This window comes from Leguminivora glycinivorella, chromosome Z (assembly GCF_023078275.1).
Source record: "Leguminivora glycinivorella isolate SPB_JAAS2020 chromosome Z, LegGlyc_1.1, whole genome shotgun sequence".
Taxonomy (NCBI): domain Eukaryota; kingdom Metazoa; phylum Arthropoda; class Insecta; order Lepidoptera; family Tortricidae; genus Leguminivora; species Leguminivora glycinivorella.
The window spans coordinates 13571832-13595504 of NC_062998.1; the positions used below are offsets into that span (position 1 = coordinate 13571832).

The 23673-nt window shown below is 38.6% G+C and overlaps 1 protein-coding gene across 15 annotated transcripts in view; it reads left to right on the forward strand.

Annotated features, from left to right (window-relative positions):
* The window catches only part of LOC125240631 (guanine nucleotide-releasing factor 2), a 64262-nt gene that overhangs the window by 23614 nt on the left and 16975 nt on the right, over positions 1-23673 (forward strand). For 6 of the 15 annotated variants that reach the window (XM_048148618.1, XM_048148610.1, XM_048148612.1 and 3 more), the window contains 12 exons: positions 5802-5967; positions 10749-10857; positions 11441-11549; positions 11794-12102; positions 12556-12697; positions 13752-13832; positions 14649-14782; positions 17401-17515; positions 18504-18611; positions 18725-18838; positions 19467-19577; positions 22263-22363. In XM_048148618.1, the coding sequence (XP_048004575.1) occupies positions 5802-5967; positions 10749-10857; positions 11441-11549; positions 11794-12102; positions 12556-12697; positions 13752-13832; positions 14649-14782; positions 17401-17515; positions 18504-18611; positions 18725-18838; positions 19467-19577; positions 22263-22363 (1599 nt within the window). Of the gene's footprint in view, positions 1-4587; positions 4732-4848; positions 5103-5801; positions 5968-7102; positions 7378-7610; positions 7630-7939; positions 8445-10748; positions 10858-11440; positions 11550-11793; positions 12103-12555; positions 12698-13751; positions 13833-14648; positions 14783-17400; positions 17516-18503; positions 18612-18724; positions 18839-19466; positions 19578-22262; positions 22364-23673 lie in introns of those variants that run through there. The other 9 variants (XM_048148622.1, XM_048148621.1, XM_048148613.1 and 6 more) reach the window with 9 other exon arrangements.

Consider the following 23673-nt stretch of genomic DNA (forward strand, 5'->3'; position numbering starts at 1 on the left):
TTGACGAGGAATAATACATTATGGATCAAGGCAGGTATTGGGAACATTGCAAAACGAGTGTTAAAGACACGAGTTTGCAATAAATATCCTTACCCCCTGAGTTGCACGCAATGCTTTTCATCACATCTGAAAGGAAAACACAAAAAAATCATAAGGCAAAACCTTCAACGGCGGCGTTGCGACCAGTAGGGCATTTTCGCGAGAACAATCACCAAAAATATTTTTTCAGTACAGATGGTCGTTTTTTTACGCACTAGTTCGAGAAGTTGTTTATTATATGCCAGGTCGAAACTTCGGAGGCTCATCTGTACGTCGTTCGATATACAAGTGCGAAAAAAGGAAGTTCGTAACGAGTGTCGATTTAAAACACGACCGAAGGGAGTGTTTTAAATCGAGTTCGAATTTGTTTTAATCGAACGACGTTTTTCAGTACAGATGGACTTCCGAAGTTTCGACCTGACATATAATGAACCACTTCTCGCACTTGTATCGAAATGTACTATTTCACCACACCAAACATATAGCAAAATTACATTTGTCCACAAGAGTGCAAAGTAATTTCATAGATATTTTAACTTGATGTCTTAAGCTGGCTGGTAGATTTTACCTATAAATGGTGATTTTGAATCATAAATATTGAATAAATTGATGGATTTGATTAGTAGGATGTTTTGTTAGTATAAAAAATTGCCTCGGGTCACTTTATGCCCTTGTACAATCCAGGGATCGGAACCGGTTTAAAAATATCGGTTAATATTGTTCGTAAACAGTTCGAATTTCTGTTCTGTCATTAACCGGTAATCTACAATAACGTTTTGACAGAGAACAAATCAATTTCGGTTACCTGTATTCAAGATGAACAGAATTTATTTCGTTCCGTGAAGTTTATTGAACAGGTTAATAAAATGACATGCTGTGTCAAGTTTGACAATAAATTTATTTACATATCTATAACAGCCTCTTCAACCAGCAATACACTGATATTGCACCTTTTTATTGTGAAGTTATAAATCGGTATGTCAGACATTGACTTAAATGAGGAGGCACACTGACATTTTATCCCACATTGAGTAATTATTAACATAATTACTAAAAGTTATCCCACCAGGCGGCGCCTGTGCAAGTGTCTAGCCATGTCACTGTCATTCATATGTGAAAGAGAGAAAACAAATATCATCTTCTCTCTCTCACGTATGAAATTCTTCATCTGTGCAATGGAAGGACGGGACGGCGCCATCTGTCATAACTTTTGAGTGTGCCTCCTCATTAAATGCAATAATTGATACCTTTAGCCAGAGACTTCGGTAGAAAGGGGTTATATTCATTTATTACATTTTAACTCGAAATTATGAAAAAAAAAATCATATTTTATTGTACAAGAAAAGAAAATAAACACCGTGGGCCTGAATAACCCGAAAGATTTTAACCACATGCATTTTTGATGTAAAAACAAAAAATATTCTATGACTTTTTTATTTTTTTTGTGTTTTTTTTACTCTTTTTGAATGTATTTTCACATAAAAAAGTAAATGTTAATTTTTTTGAAATGTTTTACTTGTCACATAATCTGCTTAAAACTACTAGGAATCACATTACACAGTGTAACAACATTAAATTTTAAAATCTAAATTATATTGGGTTGGTAAGAAAGTAATGAGCGAATCATAACCAATATTGTAATTTATATTTAATTTATTATTTTAATCATTTATCAAAAATATAACGGCCTTCGTTATCTACTACTTGTCTCCATCGTCCTGGTAAAGAATGAATAGCATCGGCGAAGAAGTTCCTAGGTTTAGATTCAAAAAACTCAGTTATGTACTGTCGTAGATGGGCTTGATCATCGAACTTTTTTTCATTCAAGGCATTGCTTAGCGATCTGAACAATGCGTAATCTATAGGTGCCAAGTCTGGTGAGTACGGTGGATGAGGTATTACTTTCTAACCTAGCTCCAATAGCTTTAGCCGAGTCAATTTTGCAATGTGTGGGCGAGCATTGTTGTGTAAGAAAAAAACTTTAGCATGCTGTGGACGATTCTGACAGATTTTTTGGTTTAAATTTTCAAGCTGATTACAGTATACTGATGCGGTAACAGTCATTCCACTTGGTAGGAGTTCCCAGTGAATAATACCATGAATATCCCACCAAACGGACAGCATAACTTTTTTCGGGTGAGGCTCTGTTTTTGGTGCCTCTATTCCTTTTTCGTTTGGAGCTAGCCACTGACGTTTGCGTGTGTGATTTATATATAAGACCCATTTTTCATCTCCAGTGATAAGATGGTCCAACCAGTTGAATGTGCGGCGAAAAGACAGAAGTTGTATGCACATATCGGCACGGCGGTTTAGTTGATCTCTATCAAGTTCGTGCGGTATCCAAACACTGTATTTGTAGTTTTTTCCCAACTCGTGTAAATGTGTTTCTATGGTGACATGAGAGCAGCCTAACTCGGTAGCAAGAGTACGACTCGTTAGCCTCGGATCTCCTTCAATTAAGGTTTTTAATTTGGCTACATCAATCTTCACCGGTCGACCAGACTTAGATTGATCTGATAATGAAAAGTCGCCACTACGAAACCGCTGGAACCATCGTTTCGCCGTGGCCTCAGACACAACTTCAGGAGCAACACGCTGACATATATTACGCACTGCTTCGGCGGCTGAATGGCCAGACTGAAATTCATATAGTAAGCAATGCCTTACATGCACTTTTAATTCGTCCATTTTCTTCCTTATATTAGCTCGGCGACAGCTAGTGAATGACTGACGAGAAACTGTGCGACTCGCCCTTTATATACTTTCGACCATAGAAGATTCTAGAACTCTCTCAAAAATTTTATGTGGAATTCAATCGATCGCTCATTACTTTCTTACCAACCCAATAAAATGCAAACATGGAAAAAGCTTGCCCACTACGAGGATCGAACCCGGTACCTCCATATTCCTAGTCCATGTCCCAGACCGCTAGACTACGGAGAGAGATTACTGACCGGACCAAATTATTGAACCGTATCGGAGTGCATTTACCTACACCGAAAGATACGCCTTATATACATGACTATAAGGTCCATTTCAAAGATACTTTTAACATAATAGTTTGTAGCTTGACGTCATAAAATTGTCATTCGCACCAAAGTTTCGCTGCCTGCAAATGAGAAAAGAGTCGTTGTATCTCTGACGTTGACATCTCTGACGTAGAAACCGGTTAATTTCGTTCAACAGAAACAGATCTGCTGAAGAACAGTTCTCTCATATTAACCGGTTAAAAACCGGTAACCGAAAACAAGAACACTATTTTTTCGGTTTGACGTCTACAGCCAAAACCGGTTTGGTTGAAAATACCGGTATCCGATCCCTGGTACAATCTACTATTGTTTATTTATTACGTGTTTACTATTACAAAATAAACTGAACGTCAATTGGCGGTAAATCGCTAATTGAAGACCTCGCATGTCACGCTATTGTAGTATTTTCGTTATATTCATTCAGATTCAGTGATACTCTTCATCCCAACCGCAACTACAATACCGTTCGAAATTAAAGTACCTACATATCATGGAAAGTTAGTCAAAGTTGAATAAAGCAACATCTTAACTGACAAGAGAGGTAAAAAAATCCCCTCACTAGCTCGGAAAAACGCATTTTATCTAGTAGTGGGGAAAGTAATTTGACTTTGAAGCGTGTTTAGGTAAAACGCTCATAATAATGGCACGTTCGATATAAATAAATAAATATTGGGGGATACGTTAGCAACGACCCCTTGCATTGTCTCAAGTTTAATATCGGAATAACTTTTTACCATTGAACCCCTTAAATAAACTGAATGAATTCTTAGCTGTTTCAGAAAGCGTTTACTGTAAAAGTAGTAATCTTTTGTTCTTAGAATCTAGATGACACGTGATGTGCAATGTGCACGCTTCTGCTTTCCGCTCTTATTTGCAGTAAGTGACAGTTGGATCGGAGAGAATCCTCATGCCCTTTCTTATTTGTATTATCCCGTATCCGGTGCTTCTGTTCCAGTTCGCTTTACAATATAAAACAAATTAAATCCAAGAGAGAGTTTTCTACATTCGTACCGGGCGCAATGAACATTTAATTTTGGTAACCTTTGACTGGTAATTTGGTATACATATAATAAAGGCATGGACGACATTGAAGGAGACTGAGGTGAGTTGTGACAGAGGTTTTGGCAACTTCAACTTCACAATAGCGCGCGTTTGCTAGCCCGGGACTTAAAAAAAAAACAAGCGTTTTTGCGAGCTTACTAATAAGTAATTATGTAAGTCCCCAAAAATTGAGTTTGTCACAACTCACCCCGGTCTCCCCAACTTTTCGTATTCCTCGTAGAAGTTAATTCTAAAAAAAGCATAGGTATTTCACATCCAATGGAGAAAACATGTTCCATGCTTAATGTTTGTTTATTTTGTGACAAACATCGGTTTGTAATATTTTAAGCCTTGAAGCTTTTAGCTATGATATAAATTGTATATGAGAGCGTCCTCTAGCTGGCGTTGGCATTGTTGGCAGATAAACTCAAATAAAATTACTCAATATGCAATATGTTAACCAAGTGCACGAGTATTTCCAGTTGCGACAGTCGTGTCTGGTGTCCGAGCAGGAGCCTGAATATTAAGAAGTTAAATATTGAAGTGCTTGGACGTGACCCGCCCGAGGGCGGACGCGACTACTTACAATACTTGTCGTGCGCATTGTTTCCGATGAACCACTGTAAGTTTAAAGACCGATGACGCGTTAATGTTACGTATGTGGGGGTCTAGTCATAGTAGGAGCGAGCTCACCATCGAGGCAATGTTAATATGCATTATGAGTAAGGATCGGTGCTCGTCGCGCTCATGTTTTCGCGGCCACAGCGCCAGTCGCCGCTCGCCGCGTCTTCGCGCTCATCCTGCAGTCGCCTGCCAGTGTATTTATAAACCCGCGCGTCACCGCCACTGATAAACCTATGTTTACTACAAAACGCATAGCTTTGATTACTATTCCTGCTGTGCAGTTAGCTGGATCACGGTCATCACGGACCTCGGAGAATCTCACTTGTGACTGTGACACAATTATTTACGTCATTGACCTTGAATCATTTTGTAAGTAGACATGCCTATTGAATATTACCTACATATGTGATTTACTTTAAAAATTAAGATGTGCTTATGATAAGCATTATTTTACTACATTTTCCAGTATAATTTATATAAAATAAATGTTCCTACATTTGTAGGTACTAATTGAATACGAGTATGTATAATAAAAATAATCATGCGTAATATCGCACCTGAGATCATCACTGTCCTTATTTGTTCGTGTCCTTGTTATGATTTCGACGATTTAAAGCTTTATTTTATTGGGTGTTTTTCTATTATAAATTCTTTTTAAGTAAGTTTAAATAATAACATATTACCTTATTACCTAATTATTCATTCTTATTTCGACATTATATTTCCCATCATATTTTAAACTTTGTCTATGTTCGCCAAGTTTTCAAATTTACCAAATTTAGATATTCTCATGCCCAATTAAGAGTTAACTTATAATAATAATATATCATTCATAATTCATAACTCATTTATATTGTAAGGACCTATCAAAAAACAAATAAGACAGGTTTTTATCTATGCTGTCTAGTAAATGTATGTACTTATTGTGGTATACCATGTACGCACATAGGTACTACAATAGGAAAATTGTTTGCATGGCATTGGTACTTGCGCACCAATTTAGTAATTGCGAATTAGCGTGAGGGGGAAGAGTGGGTGCCTAAATGAATTGGTGGGTCGTGATTGCAGAGGGCGACTCCAGCGAACCGGGCTCGGGGCACCGCGGCTCGCTGCGCGGCGCCAACAAGCTCGCGCGGCGCGCGCGCTCCTTCAAGGACGACCTGCTCGAGCGTATCTCCAACATGCGCTCCCCGGCGCAGCAGCACCATCCGCCGCATCTGTCTTCGGCCATCCGGTACGTGAACAATACCTTGTTATCGCAATACCCTCCAACTGTTTCCGCCTGCCCACTATGATGCCTTTATTGAGGACGCGGATTGACAAGGACGGCTAATGTTTGCCAAGCTGCCATATTTTTCACGTTTACCTATCATGTAATCCCTTTAAAGTAGATCTGGGTGGCTAGCCGAATGGCACAATCGCTCACGAAACGCTCACGAAACGAAGCGCTAGTAGATATCTATCTCTATCGCGCTTGCGTGGCGCGACAGAGCCAATCGCTTTCGTTTAAAGTCGGAGAAATGCCATCTGTTCATTAATATGGCACAAAAAACACTAAAAAGTAAAAACATTTTTAAGAGACTAAACTAAAGAGAGCCAACGGTGTCCAGTTTTGACGACCGGTCTGGCGCAGTCGGTAGTGACCCTGCCTGCTACGCCGCGGTCCCGGGTTCGAATCCCGGTAAGGGCATTTATTTGTGTGATGAGCACAGATATTTGTTCCTGAGTCATGGATGTTTTCTACGTATATACGTATTTATATATTAAATATATCGTTGTCTGAGTACCCACAACACAAGCCTTCTTGAGCTTACCGTGGGCCTCAGTCAATCTGTGTAAAAATGTCCTATAATATTTATTCATTTCTCAAAATGCTTAAAATGCAGTATCCGTGAAAACTGTATTTTTTACAGTTTTTCATAAAAAGTTAGCATTAATTAACTAACTGAGTACTGTTGCAACTGTTGCAAGGAATATAATGCACATTGCACACTGTAAATAAAATTTTAGGTATTCTGAGAAAGTGTCATTTAGAATTTTGGTTATTATGAAACTAATAAATACGTTTCGGATATTGGATGTTATATGTTGTATGATGCCATTTTGTCATTTTGATGTATTTTTATAATTTTAGACATAAAATTTGGTTGTAACGAACCGTAATCAAACCTGCGCACCAGACTCTGGAAGCACATTCCAAATGTATACAGCATAAGGACATATTTTTGTACGACTTTAGTTTATTTTTCATTAAAATAAAACCAACGTGTCAATATGACCGTCAGCAGCGTTTACCTCATCTTGTGGCATGACTCATTAGGACTTATTAACGTACAAAAACCATATACGAGCTTGATTTGATTCGGGTCAGTTTTGCGTTTAATTCGTCGGGGCAAAGACGTTTAAGTCTGTACTGTTGTAAATGAAGCTACGTTTAAAAGTTAGTTGCGGATTCGAAGTAGCTTATGCAGTTTATTTCGCATCTCTAGCAAATGATAAAAGATACACTTTTCTCTATTAACAAGTGCGGGAGTTTGGAAAATGAGCACTGGTAAAAGACGATAAGGCCTACATTTATATGACAAGAGGCCCGCGACGGATATCGAGGTAGTTGTCCGCCGAGTTGACGTCAGGTATGAAAGGGGTGGGTTTTCTTAACTTGTATTGTGTCGGTAGTTTTCTTAAGTCTAGTCTACGAGACACACGCCGGGTAGCAATATCGCGCGAGTTGCTGATTTTTATTTATACGTTTATGAAAGTGTATTTTTAATCTATGTTCATTAACAAAATATCATTTTAGTCCACATAAGAAATTAAGCACGATACACGAATATGATCATTTTCTTATTTTTGTTACTAGAAATTATATCTAATAAATAAATAATTGTTCGCTAAGGTAAACACGATAAAATCAAGAACATAAAACAGGAAAATTGACAGTTGTGACTGAAAATCTTTATCCTTATTCCATTTGTATATTTTGTTCCCTTGCTTAAACTTCCTCATGAACATCGCGCAGAATCATTATTTAACGAGCTGTAGGCATGGGGATGATATCTACAAACAATACTATTTCTTATCTGAATTGATAATTTACATACTTCGCTATCTTATGCTGACGACTTCATAAGAAAGTGTCCTTCATTTTAACAGTTTTATCTCGACCGCCGTAGAGTACAATAGCGAGGCGCGTGGGCGCTTATATTGATAATGTAGTTTGATGTAAATGGTTCAAAATTTATATGTGTAACAGCTGGTAATCTTGTGCGGAATTGCGTAAAGTTAGCATTACGCATTGTCGTTCGGGTCGCTATCGGGCGCGTCGATAGCGTGGAGTAGACAAAACGACAGTGAGTCACGAGTGCAACTCTCATTACCACTCATTAGCGACGTCGTCCGCTCCAATCTCATTAACTCAGTGAACCTTATATAAAGTGATTATGTTTTAATGCATTCGCGCGGAGACCATTACTAAAATGTTTTTTATTTGTTCTTTAGTGGTCGGTCACGGTTTTTTACAATAATCGCTCGCCGGACCTAATTTCGGTATAAACATTTCAACATTGTGGCAAGTGTGATCGGGTGAACCGTTGTAACAGATAACTGAGATCAGACTTTGACAATGTCTCAGTCCGTGCGCTCGCCGGTCGGTGGTTGGTTCAACAAACATACAAACAAGTTTCATCGGAGGCTCGTTAACAGTGACAAACGGTATAATTCTCATTAACATATACATAATATTTATTTGTTGATGTCACGTTATTGTTTTGTTTCTGGCGTGTGATGTTGATGTGCGTGTGATATGAATTGATATCCGTATCGAAACTGACTCATTGCTAGGGTTCTGTAGTCAACAATCCTTCTCTATGTCAATGCGTAATTCTGTCTGCGGCTTAATTCAGCTAGTTAGTATTAGGAAACTGTAAAATATAACTGTATAAGGGTCATATAGATTTTAAAGTACCTATGTTTAATTGGGTATATCTCTCTTAAGATAAATCTAAAGCTAATTTTTATTAGGCTAGATTCTTAAAGGTGGAGACATTATTTCAGTACTTGTGACTCGAATAAAAAACACGAGATATGTGTATGTATCAGAGTTAGTAACTTTTAAAATATTGTCTACAGAATATTTTTTTTTTTACTAAATCTGGTTGACCCATAATGTAGGTAATTTGTGCGTCAGATGTATATATTTCATCTAATAGAGCTAAAATGTTTATACATAAGGTTAGTGTGGTGAAGACCGTCTACCCAGAAAGACCGTACTGAATATAACTTTTGTATTTATATATCTACTTCTTACGCCTCCGAAGGTATACCAGTTTTTCATCCTTAATCCATTGGTCTTCAATAGATATCCCTAGGACGAACACTAGTTAACAAAACACTTGAATCGTGTTTCGAACTCGACCATCGAGTTCAACAAGGTTACGCAAAAAATTAAAATAAATTAGAAGCTGTTGGGATATTAAAATTTGTGCATTATGTAAGTAACGTAGTAATTTAATAATCGTTTTTACGCGTTCAATTTATTGTTTTATGTCCTGAAATATGTAACTTCGAAATTGTGCCTAGTCGGAAAGACCGGCATATAAGAGTAAGGCACCTTTTTTAGGCTTTATGGGAAAGGAAATAAGTCGAGTTTAAACGGCTGTTGTAGGTTAACTTTAATTATAAGTTTCGGCTTTGCTTTTGTCTGGACCTGAAAAAAGAAGGTTATCAACCTCATTTACGGGACATATGACGGTCTTGCCCGCACTGACCTTACTTGCACCTCTGAGCATCACTTTATATGCACTTAGACATTTTTTTAGCAAGCGTAGTTACATAAATATTAAAAATAAGCGAGTATTAGTCAAATGGTGACTCTTGCACATCAGAATGTGTAATCAGTGAAATTTGTCGCTACCGCGTTGCAAACTAACGTTTTTCGTAATACATTCCATTCCAACTGTGGCATTACTTAAGCATTTTTAATTTACGTTAATAGTATTTCGTTACTGTACTATGGCCTCGCAATATTCAATTGATATTTAGGTATGTATGCATTTTTTATTGGCTATAGTGCCTACTCAGTTAAATTAATAGTTTCCATTTTTACTGTCTTGTAAACTTATGAGCCTGTGAATAAATTGTTCTATTCTGCGTGCGAAAACCGTAAACTTTCAGCACGCTGCGCTAAACGAAGTTGCTTCTCTCCGGCTCTGTCAAACAAAATCATAACTAGTACCTATACAAATCTACATAGTATTCATTCATCCTCCTTGTGTTATCCCGGCATTCGCCACGGCTCATGGGAACCTGGGCTCCGCTTTGACAATTGGAGCTAAGAGATGCCGTAGGCACTATAGTTTTCGAAGGTAACTAGGCGTTATTGGGATTAGTCCGGTTTCCTCACGATGTTTTTCTTCACCGAAAAGCGAATAGCACATATCAAAAGATATTTCGCACATAAGTTCCGAAAATCTCATTGGTATACGAGCCGGGTTTCGAACCCGCGAACTCCGCGGGTAGAAAATCGGACGCTCATACTGCTAGGCCACCAGCGTTTGTCTTACCTTTACATAGTAAGTATATCTACTTATTTAAATATAGTTGTATTAAAAAAAATGTGATGCGATGATAATGTTGAAGCCAGCTGCAAAATTAAAATTCACCGATTACATTTTGTCATTTCAAAAAAATATGATTCTTCGATTCCGGGCACGCCCAGCTGTCTCACTTACACTTACACTCATTACCAAAGAAGTCTAATAAGTATTCAAATAAACAGTTGTTTGTGATAGTCGTCCTCAAATTATTTTCTTGGACACACCACCGGATTATTATTATTGAGTACATACGAACATACTTATTTGAATCTTACAACTTTGTAGAATTGAGTACCATGCAATAAAGCCCAAAGCTCAGATACTCGTAATATGTGGTTTACATATGCTTGCTATGTATAAGATTTCCCGAAGGAAATCAGTGTTCTTTAAACTGTTTGCATATTAAATGTTGTTGTTCCAGGTCGCATTCGCCGCTTAGTCCCAAGATACGCAACATGGCGTCCAAGGCATCTACGGCTGAGGAAGGGGAGTTGACACCTGCCAAAGAATTGGAGGGACTAGTGAAAGAAGTGAGTTTAGTGGCTCTTGATCTATATCAGTATACAACTTATATTCACGTGAATACTTAATTAGAAAATATGTATCTAAACTGAAATAGATATCATACACGAAAAAAAGCGACCAACCCACTGGTGGCCGTGCTGGGGAAAATATATCTGTCTGGTCTTTGTAAATTGAAAGGTTCCAATTATTTTTGAACTTAGTGTCCAATAGGGAATATTACAGGAATATTTTGCCGTCAGAGTGCAGCTCTTACATACAGTAAACACGAAAAACCCTATGGTTAAACTTATACGTAGGTACTATGCCTTAAACAGTTCTTTAACAAGTTTTCTCGGACATATTATACTTATTGATTACAGAGGACCTATCTCGGACCGTTTGACGTTTTACTTCCCTGTCACACTTAGTGCGAATTTAAAAGTGCGACAAAGATGCACGTTGAACAAGGTTCGGAGTAGGGGCTCCTCAATGTGGAAGTAGAGTAAAGATTTCCGTAATATCCTTTATTGAAACTAAATAAAACTGCAACTAAGTATACGTTTGACTTGCTCTCTGTTTTGTTTCTATTTTTAAACTTATACTCCGCAGGTAACCTTCGGTTTGAAGCATTTTTCCGATGTTATTACCAAGAGAAAACTAGAAATGCTTCCCGACAATGGCACTATTGTTTTTGAATCTATCGCCAATATTCATAAAGGTAAGATTTATAAACAGAATTACGTGAATACAAATTAATTAAATACTATTTTAATGTTCTGTTACGATCTGACATAAATAATGAACAACAGTGAAAGTTTTATATATGAATGCGCTTGTTTGCCTCTATTTCTACTTTACTTTTACTTAGATGTAGGTACTCAGACAACATATACCTATCTATAAAAAAATAAAATGGTTGATACTATATTACGCGATTAACTTATAAAAATTTTCTGTTTCAGCAATAAAGCCATACAGCGGTCGTTCGCCTTCGCTGCTTAGTGCTGTAAAGCGCCTCTGCAACGCGCTAGCGACGCTGATCCGTCTGTGCGACGAGATCGCGGCTGTGAGCCTGCGCGCGGACGCGGGCAACGAGGAGATGGACGCGTCCGCGCTGTCGGCCGAGCATGTGTCGACGGTGGTGAAGGGCGTGACGTCAGCCGTGGAGGAGGTGGCCGCGCTGGCGCAGCAGCACATGGCGCGCCCGGCGCTGTCGCCGCGACCTGCGCTCGTCTCACCGCGCGCTTCCACGCAACGGAACTCTTTACCCGGTATGTATGCTCCTGACAATAATACCAACTAAAATATATGGTTCATGGGCAGCCTGTGTTTGAGTGTGGCTATGTAGGAGGTGCTAGTGTTGCCGCGCGCTGCCACGTAGCCAGGGAAGGTGACGATATGGCTATTGGGCAGCCCCTACTGAAAGAGACTGTAGCTGACGAAGAAATAACGATGCTGACACTAAAGATACTCTGCGCTTCTGTGGTTTAGCTTGCCCACACGCGTCTTTCTTCGTATTACTTTAGGTAAGCCTGCTTGAAAATGATAAATAAAAATACCCGTACATAAAAAAAATGTGAATATTTTTACGGTCACAGAAAGTTTGCTCCAAGTTGCATTGCAACCGATTCTAACTGGTGACGTTGATTAATAGTACCCGTCTTAATTACGCTATACATTTATAGCGTTTTATTCACTCATATCTATACCGGTTTACGTTCCAGACATTCCGTTAACGCCGAAAGAGCGGTCGCTGCTGACGGGCGATTCGGGCCCGGAATCGGCGGTGGTGCGCGCGTCGCACTCGTCCGAGTCGGTGCTCGACGCGCCCGACTCGCCGCCGCCGAAACCGGCTCGTCCCAACAGGTGCGTCCTTCATTTTGATTCTTTTATTTTACGTATTACATTGAAGACCGAAGGAGCGGGCGTTGCTGATCGGCGACTCAGACCTGGAGTCAGCGGTGGTGCGCGCGAAATTTAAAAAAGTACGTATTTTATGTGAATCGCCATTAGTTAATCAATGTGAGAACAAAATGTTACAATAAAAATACCTATAGTGTTCGTTTAGTTAACATGAAACTTATGTATGAAACTTTTCCCAAACCTAACATACCGATCTAGCGCTACAAACACATACTGCTCAGTACTTGAGCAAGGTTATTTAACCACAAGTTTACGATGCCTAAGCCAACTGATTAAATTAGTAGAAAGCCCGACCGACGAGTCTCGCGCTAACATTCGCGTATTGCTAAACAGCTCTCTCGGAAGCGAGGACTTAGGACCGGCGTTTACTCATGACGAGCTATTTTAGAGGCCATGAAAGTAATGCTAATATAAATATTGGCTAATTATGTAATTGACAGCCAAATACAAATTTCTCGTTTATCCGGTTTGACTTGAAATGTTAAAAAGGTAATAGATATAATGAAGCACAAAATAAAAAATACTTTATGTATATTATTTATATGTATTCATAATAAAAGTTTATAAAGTCACTCGGAAATGTAATTGAATGCACGCGTCCCACATTTTCTTATTTCCGGACAAATTGATAGTCTGGGGATGTTACACAAATACACATTATTCTATACATCTTTCTACGGGGGTCTTAAGTTCAGCACCAAGCTGGAGAAAGCTCTAATTAAGAATGGCGTAATTCATGATTTTCATGAAAGCTTTATAAACATTTGTCTTTATCTGTCATATTGACTTATATTTTTTGTGATAAAAGACAACTTCAGTAACCAGTAGGCCTAGCACATGATGGCCGCGGGAGTATGTCGCCGCGAGATAGATGCCACGTCTTCTTCTAACTGTATTAATGACATAAGGACGGGTAGTCTATCTCGCGGCGACATTTATGCCTACAGGAGCGTACGTTTTTTTATGAATAAGTGAGTAATAATTTCATGTGCTACAGGAAAATGGAGTTGGCCCCACCTCTGCCGCCCAAGCGACGCTCGGCGAATGAAAATTCCCTCATAGCACAATCCATTGACAGGTGAGTTGCGTTTATATTACTCAATGTCAGTCAATGACATTAAACCAATAAGCGCACGGTTTTTCCCACCGTGCATTACTAGTTGCTCACTAGGGAAATTAACAATCATACTTCTTTTATTATCAAGGTTATTAATTATTTTATACATCAATTACATAGTAAATAAATTCTAGGTGTGTCAAGTAAGTGAAGTAAGGCATTTCATCTTTTCTTGATAATATCGACTAGATTTATGTGCGCAAAATGTTTTTGAAGGACTATCAAATTATAAAACCTTTTAGCCGGCATGGACCGACGGGATTTTTTTTGTTTTTAACTAAATAAACAATTTAAAAAAAAATTGAGTTAAGCTTAGTTTAATTTAACATTCTGAGGTGATTAGAAATACATGACACAACTATGATAAAAAATGAAATGTTGATTTGGAAATCTCTAAGCTAGAGGTGGGTACTTCTATTAAATCTCAATATTCACTGCGTGGCGGGAGTCATTTAAAAGACGTCATTCCGCTGAAGTAGATGGCTGGCAGTTTTGAACAGCCAATATTATGCCCGTCTAGTTGAGGAATAAGGGGGAGGCCTTTGCCCAGCAGTGGGACACAACACATTTTTCTACAATAGCTCAATGCCTGCTGAAACCGGTTCACGGGTCTATCTATTCATTGCCCGTGAATGGGCTCCAGCAGGCTCTCCAAAGGACCTCTACGTGTTGGATCTATATCGAAAGTCCCGAGAGTTTTAAACGGAGATACAAATAATAACAGTAATATTATGCCCAATATTATTATATATGTCTAACGCTCATATTTTGTTCCAGACTGTCCCTGCAGTCGCACAGCAGCGGCTCGCTGGACTCGATGCTCAACGTGTCCAACGAGGAGGACCGGCACACGCACGACTCCAACAGCCACGACCGCGTCTTCGTCACGCCGCCGTCGTCCGACCTAGTCGGTCAGTATGCTACCTGCTTTATACCGCCACGGCTCTATAAACCAGTAATAACTCTTCTTACAAACTTACACCGCGCGGGGTGCGCACAAGCGCGTCGTGTACGTACGCAACACATGCAAGCGGATTTGGATAAAAATGGACGTGGATAAGAATAGCATAATTATATTTTTTGTGTTTTCTGACTGATATAATGTTGTATTATTAATATTATTATACTAATACTTATAGTTAATAGTATTAAATAACAACATCTTTGGACGATATCGAGTAACGTTTATAGTTATTTTGTCACCTGCTTTCAAACGCAGTAGGTACCTTTCTCGTCGCCGCTGCCGGAGAATAACTACTGAGTCGTCCTTATACTGTGATACCACTTTATCGGACGAAGCATGTCTGAGAGCCACCTTATACTATACTCGCCGCAATACTAACTGGCGACTGAAGTCATATTGCTATCTCTTTGCGACCCAGTGCGATAGAGAGAGATAGTACTATAACATCAGTCGCCACTTGGTTTTGCGGCAAGCATCTAGTTAACTCTATGGCTTGACGTAACGTTATCCCAATTGCGCAGCAACGCCATATTTTATGGTGCTGATACGAAAGACGCTAGAGTCATTCCAAGTTATGCTGGCACCTATTTCGACGGCCGCCCAGTGCAAATGTTAGTATAAACGACAAACTGATATGAAGTTGTGACAATTGCTTAACCCTTTCGCAGGTGGGCTATCAAAAAGTTGTTAGCTTGGTCTGACTAGTGTGTAGTGATCCCCCAACGCTGTGACACCAATTTAGTATAACAAAAGTCGTATATATCAATATTATATAAGTTGATCCTACGCCCCCATGTACATAACTGTGTGTGTAGTTTAATTTGAGCATTGCGAAATTGTGAATGAATATTCGTTTAGTTTTGATTACTCGTACAATTCAGGGAACTGCTGGGCTAAATTGAAATGACTACTGCGGGTTCTAACTGGAGTTACCCTCCATTCCAGCAGTAGCCTCAATCTTCCAACTTTTATGAACTTGCTAAGCATTGTATGTATGTTTGTACGGGTCAAATCTTGCAAATTGAATTTAACCCACGCCTCCTTATGACGAAGAAGCTGTAATTTTGCATACGTTTGTAAATAAATGCAATTGTATGATGACACGGACCTAATGTGATGATGGAGACAGGAGCTGGCCTTAGGAACTCTGTGATAAAACAGCGTAACCGAATTACGATTGAGGTTTTTAAAATTGTCTCAATAAGTACCCGTGAAGAGAAAAAGTACAATCGGAGATAGTTTTTACCGAAAACTACATTTTGTCCTACTTATCTAATTTACTAAATACGTAGTGTAGGTGAATACAAAGCATTGAATTTTTTAGGGTTTTCCAAGTTTATAATCATTTTATATTTCATACAAAAAAATGCATTTGTTTAAATATTCTATTTTGCTCCCGCCGTGCGAAAACTTATGCTTAGAGCGAATTTCTGTAACTGCTCTGCGCTTTGCGAATGTTACATTATTTCAAGTTAATCCAACTTCCAGACATACATTAATGTGTTTAAAGAACCACAGGCCACCTTTGACCCCGAACGCGTTGATATAATAGTACATTGTGCAACAAGGGGAGGAAGTTGAATATTACTAACGAGAGTAAGTTAAAGACTCGAGTTAGTAATATTCATACTCCCCGAGTTACACACAATGTTTTTCATCACACTCGCAATGTAAAAAATATGTAAATAGATGTAAAAAAGTTAAGTACCGTACAAGAAATTTCATTATTCCCTTGGGAGAACGATTTTTCTATAACTCACGCTCCGCCTGCGTGCAATAGCATATTTAAAGTGCGGGTGTGATGAAATAGTACCTACATTGTGCAACAAGGGGAGGAAGTTGAATATTACTAACGAGAGTAAGTTAAATCGCGACGGCTAGCCGGAGCGATTTAAAGACTCGAGTTATCTAGTAATATTCATACTCCCCGAGTTACACACAATGTTTTTCATCACACTCGCAATGTAAACAATATGTAAATAGATGTAAAAAAGTTGTACGGTACAAGAAATTTCATTATTCCCTTGGGAGAACGATTTTTCTATAACTCACGCTCCGCCTGCGTGCAATAGCACATTTAAAGTGCGGGTGTGATGAAAAAAATATTTTACTCTGGGGCTGACGCACTGCTTTGCTGTAGAAAATATTAACAGAATTTATCAAAATAATTGTTAAAAAAAGTTGATATTTTATCAATTCTTCGGTTTGTTTCCACAGTCTACTTACGTGCTTTGACATTATGTTGCTCTGACTATAACAATAAAGCGATAGCAAATTTGGCGAATATATATTAGAGCTACTAGCGAATATTATACTATCAATAAATCACTAATTAGATTTTAACAGGTTTTGTAAAGGAATCACACAGAATTTTCATACTTTCCCAGAATTCACTTCATAATTTTAACTTATCGATGTACAAAAACCTCCATCTGTCGTTTTAACATTTGTGAGACACAACTGAACAGCAGTTTTCGAAGTGTTTAAAAATTAAGCAACACTTTCTAACTTCTACTATTAAGCGGCTGAGAAGCCAGAGTGTACAAAGTGCGGTTACTCTTCCAGGCATTTGCAGCTGCAACAGCGGCAACGAGATTCGCTCCTCGCTCGAGTCGCAGGAATCTCACGCCAACAGTATTCACGTCCACTCGCACTCGAACCACAATCGGTACGTCCACCAGTATGTATATTGAGCTTTGTTATTTTTATTTTTATTTACGGCGTTCGCTGATCGACTCAGACCAGAGCGGGTGCAGGTAAAACATGCCATCAAGCCAAGGCAACAATCATTGACGCCCCGTAACCTATATATCTCTCTTAGCGCCGTGCGACAGTCAAATGCACTATTTCTATCGCTCCTCCCTATTGGCGCGACAGAGCCAAGTTGCGTTTCGACCGGTGTCTTACAAATCTTCAACGATTGTTATTCCGGCTTTTCGATCGCCACGAAGCGTGATCCATTTAATTGTCACTTCTAATAAGCCGGCTGGTTAAGTTAACTAACAGTATGAGTACCTGTAATGATCGCAGACGTATGCGGCGTGTTTTACCTATAATGGCACCCACGTGTGTGCCCCACTCCGTGCACCTACGCCAGCGGACGCCCTCAACTTATGAATCCGTTGATAACTGAAACTTTCTAACCTAACATAGTTCTTCATAAAGAACTAGTTCAAGGTGTTATGGATGGTAATTTGTAACTTAATGTAAAATCTACCTGCAATGTAGATTTGCTTGATTTGCTAATAGTAGATTGAATGAAAATGCGTGTTCGGGCCGCTGGAGCTCCAGATTATTGTGAATACAGAGTCTGAGCAGAGGGCGACTATGAATATTATGATGATGATAACATTGATAACAACACTTACGGCTAGTTGCTCCAACCATCATGAAGATAATATAATTACTAAAGATTTAACTTAAATTCAACGACTTCGTGACACGAAAAATCGGTTTATTTTTGTTTTTTTTTTCGGTTCATGAATCCAATGCCCCCAATGTTACTTTTTGTATTTTATTTTATTATCTATTTCTATTAGATTACCGTTACGTAATGGACGATCGAACCCAAGTACCGTTAGCTCGTTCGAGCATAAACTGTCACCACTATTACTATTTGCCTTTGTACATTTTCTTCGATACTTAGATGTTTATTTTTGCTTCAACAGTTTCTCCAATGAGTCAGGTTTCGCATCGCAGGGCCAAGCCGAAATGTCGACCGAACACAGTTTCTCGTCCAATTTCGCTTCGCACCACTACTCGAGTCACACAGACAGGTTAATCTTTGTCACATTTGTGTTATGTTTGGTTTTTGTGATTTTTTCGTAACTGTTTTAAGAGTTCCTTCTTTGTTTGTACCCCTTTCACGCTTTGTGTTATTGTTTTGCAGTAATTTTGAAAGTACACTGTATGTGAACGAAATGATGGGCACGCGACAAAGTATTGAGAGCTTCATGAATGTACATATGTCGAATGCAACCACGCATCAGTCTATAAGCACAATGTGAGTTTGTACTCTTTAATCTCGCAATTTGTTAATTGCTGTGGCGGCGATTTGTTAACATTGTCGGGCCTGCCAACCGTGTCAGACGCTCATCAATCAGAACTATTATCAGGAAACGAGTTGAATTCTCTCAGATAGTGCTAGCGTCACGCTTGGCTTGCCTGACTAGCTTGCAAGACATTTGAAGTTATCTAATATGGTGCGGCCAATGATAGTCCCTATGGCAGTTCAGTTTTGTATGGCGAAGAAGTGATTAATTATAAACATTTTTGGAAATACATATTGCATATAAATTTTACTTTTAAGCAATAAAACTATAGTGAAAATATTTACACTTGAATGGTGTGGATTGATTTAAGTTCCACATAACACTTTCGCCCTTTTAAGTTGAAGCCAAACTTTTTCCTTTTCACTATGATCACAAAATACTTATCTATAAGCTAGTTCGAGGAATTGTCATAGGGACAATCTTTCGTCGCTTTTGGTAAACACATTGGTGATCCCACCAGTTGTAAGTAAGGTACACAATAAAACAATAGCTAGTAAAACATGGCTTGCAAAATGTGTTGAACAGCTTGATGTATCCAAGGCGATTTTTACGCAAGTTCAAACTCGTGTCGTAACCCAGGTTGCCGAGCATCACGTCAGACGAGAGCGAGGCGCCGCCCGAGCTGCCCGTGAAAACGCGCCGCAGCAACCGCGCGGACGTGCAGCAGAGCTTCCCTAACGTGGAAATCAGGTGAACCCTATTTCACCAACTATACGGGAATATATTTTGATAGCGGGTCAGTGAGGACAGTTACTAGATCCCGTGCTACGTCGCGAAAACAGTCTCAGAGGACCATTAATCGATTTAAATGAGGAGTTATGTTTACAAATTTTCGGAAAACCTATGGAGTGAGAGAAAAAGTTAATTTTAGGCAAAGTTTTACTGAGACCGACCTGGCCGGCGAGCGACGGCGGCGACGAGCCATAAAAATACACCATGTTTGCCTTTGAGTATAAATCTACAGTCTGCTCTGGACCGTTCGCAAGAAGGGATACCAATATTTGTGCTATGAATGATACGATGCTTCTTATTTACTGTATTTTGTTATGAACTACAGAGTAGATCCGTTGATATACCACTGCGCATGAAAATCACAGTATATACATTTTGCAGGATTGAGAATAGACAATTAGATGGTCCAGAAAATAAGTAGTTTATACATCCATACACGTGTTACGATAACCTTAAGAATGTATAAAGAAATACCTTGGCAATGGCCCTTAACTCTTCAATTTTATTAATAAACATTTTATTATGTTAACTATGTATAAGATAGTAGATAGATACCATTCCTTAAAGACTGCTCGAAACAACGTTATGTGGCTAATACACGCATGAACAATAACAAAACAATTAATATCTTGTTATCGTACGTGGTTTAATTACGTTAACATTGAATATGAATTAGCCCCCGTTTCGGTTACGTACGTTCGGCGAACTATTTGCTACTCGTTCAAGGCAATTATTTAAATTAGCTTTCCGCGCTTTCGCACTCACCTACTTGCAGTTTAATAGATGGGTGATTCTAAGTTAAGAGGTAATACGTTGTATGGAGAGACGGCGCGAACTTTTTTGTTGTTTTTTACCTATTTGTTTATTTGTATTAGTTAAAACTGCCAATTTGAAGTGTTTACAAAGAGGACCAGTCAATTTATTTGTTTTATCGTGTTTTATCAGCGACCAGGGGAAATACTCAGTCCAGGGGAGATACTGTTGCACAGGGGAGGATACTTTGTGACCAGGGAAGAGACAGTTGTATGAAAAATTTAGTTTTATTTTTTAAGAATTAACTCTATTTATTGTTTTTATTATAATTATTGATTATTTATACTCAGACTTTACATTTCATAACATTCTTACAGCAAGAAAAGTGATAATTCCTTAATGAGTTGTCTTATTTTTCACTTCTCCATATTATCCATTAAAACAAAAATAATTTGAATGTACAATCAATAGGCAACAAGTAAACAAAAACCTATCATATTAATATCAGTATTAAACCTTTTTATTAAACAGCTTCACGAAAATTTCATATGAAGTTGAATGTGAATGTGTCCTCTTTTTTCTTAATAGTTGCGTTTTTCTGGAAAGAAAACCTTCTATCGTAAAGCTAGAATAAAAATAGGTACAACGCTAAACAAAGGTTAAGAGAAAACGGAAATAAAAATAATCAAAACTAGTACAAAAGTATCTCCCCTGGCTTTTTGATACGCCAGGGGAGATACATTTTCGATGAAAATCAAAAATAGCTGTAAAAGTGTTTCTCGTACGCAATTCATAAATAAACGTAACAATATATTCAACATTTACAGTGGATATTGTTATATATATTAGTATTTAAACAAATGATTGTGAAATAAAAGTGACCAGAGGAAAGACTGCATTCACTCAACATTTCTGTACCCAGCGAGTGCCGTGGCCGAAATAATCAACAAAACGGATGCATAGTTGCCTTACGCGCCTCTTGACGGTAACTTCACATAACACCCTGTGTATTAGAGGACAGAACCTCCACAGATTAACAAATTAAACCGACTTTTGAACGAAAACTAAAAAGCCAGGGGACGAGACACGAAACACGTAGGACAAAGTTTGGAGTTCATAATTGTTGTTAAATACAGTAATATAAGAAATTCCACTCATAAAATACTGTTCCTTAGTTATTTGTGTTTGTAAAATTAAGGCTATTAAAATAATAAGTGAATTTTAACAAAGTCATAATTACTTGTTGACAAATAAATTCGGTTGGGGGACAGGCCAGGGGAGAGACATTTTTCCTACATTAGAGCTGATTGTGACTAATTTACATGAATTTCTGTAATAATTTTGAGTGCCCAGGTAGAAAACATTTAGTTTTATAAAATAAATATGTTATTATGAAGTATTATCTTGAAAAAATATATTTTTTTGTCAGTGCCGTCGAAAGTACCTCTTAACTTAGAATCACCCAGATACATTTTAATAATGGACATTAACTAGTAATTAATTAGTATTACAGATTAACACGTTTAAAGAATGTGTCACTGGTGCTACGGTAGACAAGAACAGTAATGTGTGTATTTACCAGGTATCACACGCGCTTACAAATAGTGCGATAGGGACGGCCAGATGTTTTATCATTTATCGCGCGACCATACTTGCCTGCCAGGACTAAACATATGCGGGCATTGCACCGACCGTTTTAAACCCTTTGACTTTGTGTGGCAGCATTATTACCCGAATCCCAAAGATAAGCATGACTTTTCCTCGTTTCTGGGAGAAATGCGGGACTTCTAAGCGGTTCAATCGCCTGGGAAAGTGCTCATTAAATTTATGCATGGTAATTTGTTATGTGCATAAAAATAAGAAATAATCGTGGTTCATTTAATGTTTCAGACAAAGCCCAGTGTGCTCGCTGCACGGCGAGGCGCGGCCGCATACGCTGGCCGAGCACCACCCCACGCGGCCGCCCCCGCTGCCGCTCAAGAAGAAACACAGTCAGTATCCTCCCGACTATCCACACATACACTATACTGTCCAGTTTAGAGTATTAGAGCCTAGAAACCAAATCAAATAACTTGCCACCCTACACGCGTCTCCCGAGCGTCAGCGTCGGCATGCGAGTTTCATTACATTGCTCTAAATGCGGTATTTGGTCCGCAATGTATCTAAAATCGCATGCGAGTTTGCGCGCAGTTTAAGTGGGTCCTGACATAGCAGTGTGGCGTACAGTCTGACCAAAAAGAGTAGAAAGATAAAAAATGGCAACATCGTAGTTTCGTCCCGTTTTCTCACATATTGATTTGAAAGGGATGACTCTATATTGTTGACACTTTTTAATTTCTACTCTTTTTGGTAAGACTGTAACTGCGTAGCGACGCCTTTATCCTTACCTGGACTAAACTAGAGTAATGCCTGAAAAACGCTAGTGTGTGGTGGTCCTAAACCGTTCTACACTTTGACACGACGGAGTTTTGAAATTTACTCTAATTGACCGACTTAATAGAACTATGTTTCTAGGCATTAATATTCTTAGCTATGGATAGTATCGTATTCTAAAATAAAGTCTGACTAAGCTCAGACTTTTATAGTCTTGTATTGATATTGTTATATCATTAGCCAGACTGCATGCAGAAATATCCCTAACTGTTATGCAAAATAATTCTCACACTTAACTAATTCAGGCGGTGTGGTTAACCTTGATCTTTAAGACTGAGTAAATTCAAAAAAGGTAAATTAATGAATAAGCTATTCTATATCTTTATGTCCTATGCGTTTAACTTGCATTGTCTTCAAGTGCTTGGTATGTGCTAGATATATTCTAAATTGAATTAAATTCCATTTTACCTTCAAGCAATATGTAAGCATGTTTGTATAGTAGATAGTAAAACAAAAATCACTTTTCTTATCCATATATGACACCAAGTTGAGAAATATATGAGTGTATGCTAGTCAACACAACTGTCATATGTACAGCCATGCTCAGTGTCCCGTGTAATGTGATATTCAAATAAAAATGCAGCAGATTTAGGCCCGATTTAGCCGGCGTGCGAACTCGCATGCGATTTTAGTTACATTGAGGGCTGTTGAGGTTGCATACAATTTTGCACAGCCATCAAATACCGCAATGTATTAAGCGAGGAAAGCGAGTTCTCGTAACGTCTAAATGGGCCCTTACTGCGGCTGACTGGCAGCGAAAACGACGGCAACATTTGTCAAATATAACATACTAGTTTTTGCCCGCGGCTTCGCTCGCGTTAACTTCCACCCCCATTGTAGAAAAGTGGGGGTTAGAAAGAGACAAAAA